This window comes from Berghia stephanieae, chromosome 8 (assembly GCF_034508935.2).
Source record: "Berghia stephanieae isolate SIO BIC M18660-M18661 chromosome 8, UCSD_Bste_1.3, whole genome shotgun sequence".
Lineage (NCBI taxonomy): Eukaryota > Metazoa > Mollusca > Gastropoda > Nudibranchia > Aeolidiidae > Berghia > Berghia stephanieae.
In genome coordinates, this window is record NC_088367.1 from 36,626,343 (window position 1) to 36,628,842 (window position 2,500).

The 2,500-nt window shown below is 33.7% G+C and overlaps 1 protein-coding gene across 1 annotated transcript in view; it reads right to left on the reverse strand.

Annotated features, from left to right (window-relative positions):
- LOC144978589 (transgelin-3-like) overlaps positions 1-2,500 on the reverse strand; it is a 43,360-nt gene that overhangs the window by 15,751 nt on the left and 25,109 nt on the right. The window contains exon 2 of the mRNA XM_078924863.1: positions 1,094-1,212. Within this exon, the coding sequence (XP_078780989.1) occupies positions 1,094-1,156 (63 nt within the window). The 5' untranslated portion in view covers positions 1,157-1,212. The remainder of the gene's footprint in view (positions 1-1,093; positions 1,213-2,500) is intronic.

Sequence of the window (2,500 nt, forward strand, 5' to 3'; positions counted from 1 at the left end):
CTTGGTGGTCGATAGACACACATCATCTTATAATGTTGACCATTGATCGTGACGTCGATTGTTAGATGTTCAAATGAATCGTACGTGTCACTTTCGATATTTTTTATGGCGATATTACTTTTATAAATTATTAATATTCCACCTCCTTTTTCCCCCTTTTCTCTTCTTCTCAATTATGGGATAACGTTTTGGCGTTACATCATTTATGATATAATTATCGTTTTCCTTGAGACAGGATTCCGAAATAAATAGAATGTTTAAGTTGTTTTCAATAATATAAATATTTCACTACAGTCTTGTTTCCAACTGACCGCGCATTCATGTGACAAATTGAAAGACCATTATTTCGTTGGCCTTTTTGTCGTGTTGAGTGAGATGAAATCGTACTTGGATTGTTTTTGTTAAGAGTTGATCCACACACAGTTGGTGTTAAAGTAAACTTGATTGAATGGCGTGCGAGTTGACGATGTTTCTTTATTTTCAGACGACGAAATTGACAATTACAATGAAGTTGTTTAAGTTGTGGTTAATCAACATGCTTGTTTCTGTACTTCGTTTATTAAGGTTTTATAAAAGATAATAATATAATAATAATAATAATAATAATAATAATAATAATAATAATAATAATAATAATAATAATAATAATAATAATAATAATAATAATAATAATAATAATAATAATAATAATAATAATAATTGTCCATTCAATCTTTCGTCCTCTAACTATTCAAGTATCCGAAACTCCGTTAACTAAGCTATCTGTGCTCGCTTAATTAAGAGTCTAAAAACTGATAAAGTGGTGTTTGAAAGAACTGAGTTTTTCTTGTGTTTGTGTTTGTGTTTCATAGGTGGCTTCGCGCTACATTATCGTATTCTTATATCAAAGATCAAGAGTTGTTAAATATGGTCAGTGGTTGGATCGGTCATAATGATCGCAAAGCTGTATTCCCGGTGTTGTGACATTTACACATATAACTCCATTCGACTCAGGTGTGAACGGGTCATTGGCTAAAGGCAGTGTGACTAAAGTGTCTGATACTGTAAAAGTGCTAGTATAGAAAAGTTGTCTAAATTGTGTCATGAGCCAAACCTGTTCGACTTTCTTCTCGATCTCAGCGGCAATTCCGGACTTTTTGGCACGTTGGTCACCCATGATGGAAAGTTGTGTGTACTTGTCTTGGTGCTTGGACAGGTGGAAAATGTGTTATACTGTGAATAATAAGATGAAAATATTGCAACATAAGACATTGAATATTTATGATAAAGGTTATCTATGCCAAAAAGACATCTATTGGATTACCCATGATGGAATTCTTTAAAAACCCACGATGGAATTCTTTAAAAATCCATGATGGAATTCTTTAAAAAGCATTTAAAATTCTCAAAAGAAAGACTATTTTAATTAATCAATTTAAGTTCATGTCAAATTTGAATCCAATTTTTGACAACTGGTCAGATATTAGCAGGACTGATAACCGCACACAGTTGTGTGCTTGATTTAACATTGAAGTCATGACCACGTTGGTTTGATAGTACTTCCATAACAACAATGAGCCCATACAATTTGGGTTACCAGACCTGCAAATAAGTATACGTCGATCCTGACATAATACCGGTTTGATGCGGCGGGTCTCATTTGGACTTGAAATTCAATTTCTGGCTTGTGGCTACCTGCACACCAGAGATATGGCAGATGAGATGTGTTCGAGGTTTTCAATTGTGTACGGTGTATTACTGATTGTTGAACATCTCTTTGTAATTTTGATGCTGTGCGCTTAGTTAAATTACTCACAACATCCGCCAACCGGACAATGCGTACCAACACACAAAACTATGTGTAACCTTAAACGTTTATGATTATGTAATTGACACAATTTAGTGAGAACTAGTCATAAAATGGCTGACTAAAAATATTAACAAAGAGCTGAGTGATGTCACTTTTGTTTCTTTTATATATATATATATATATATATATATATATATATATATATATATATATATATATATATCACTGTAATAGGATTCAATAGTCGTAACGTCACTTCCTTCCTAATGACGCATGGTAACTTAGTAACACTGGCTCTAAACTATCGGAACAATGGCGGACGCTGTATGAAATATTTCTCCGGCGAGCATAAAGGGTATCCAGAGGGGAAAAAAACCATCAATTTGATCATGTTTTGACTTTTACACATTCTGATCACAAGATATATGAAAAGTTCTAGCCAGCATGAAAAATAAAAAGTAATGATTTTCTTTGTTTAGAACCAAGATGGCCGCCGTTGCCAGGCGGCGTGACATCAGACTATTGAATCGTTTTTAGGATTCATGAAGGCATAGAGATTTATATTACAAAGAGATGCCCAACAATCGGTATTTTTGCATTCATAACTGAAAACCTTAACTCCCCATATTTCATTCAGAAATGTGTGATTGTTTCGAGAGCGAAGACGGCTTTTAGACGTAATAATTCAATGCCATTAAAAGAAAGGAGGGC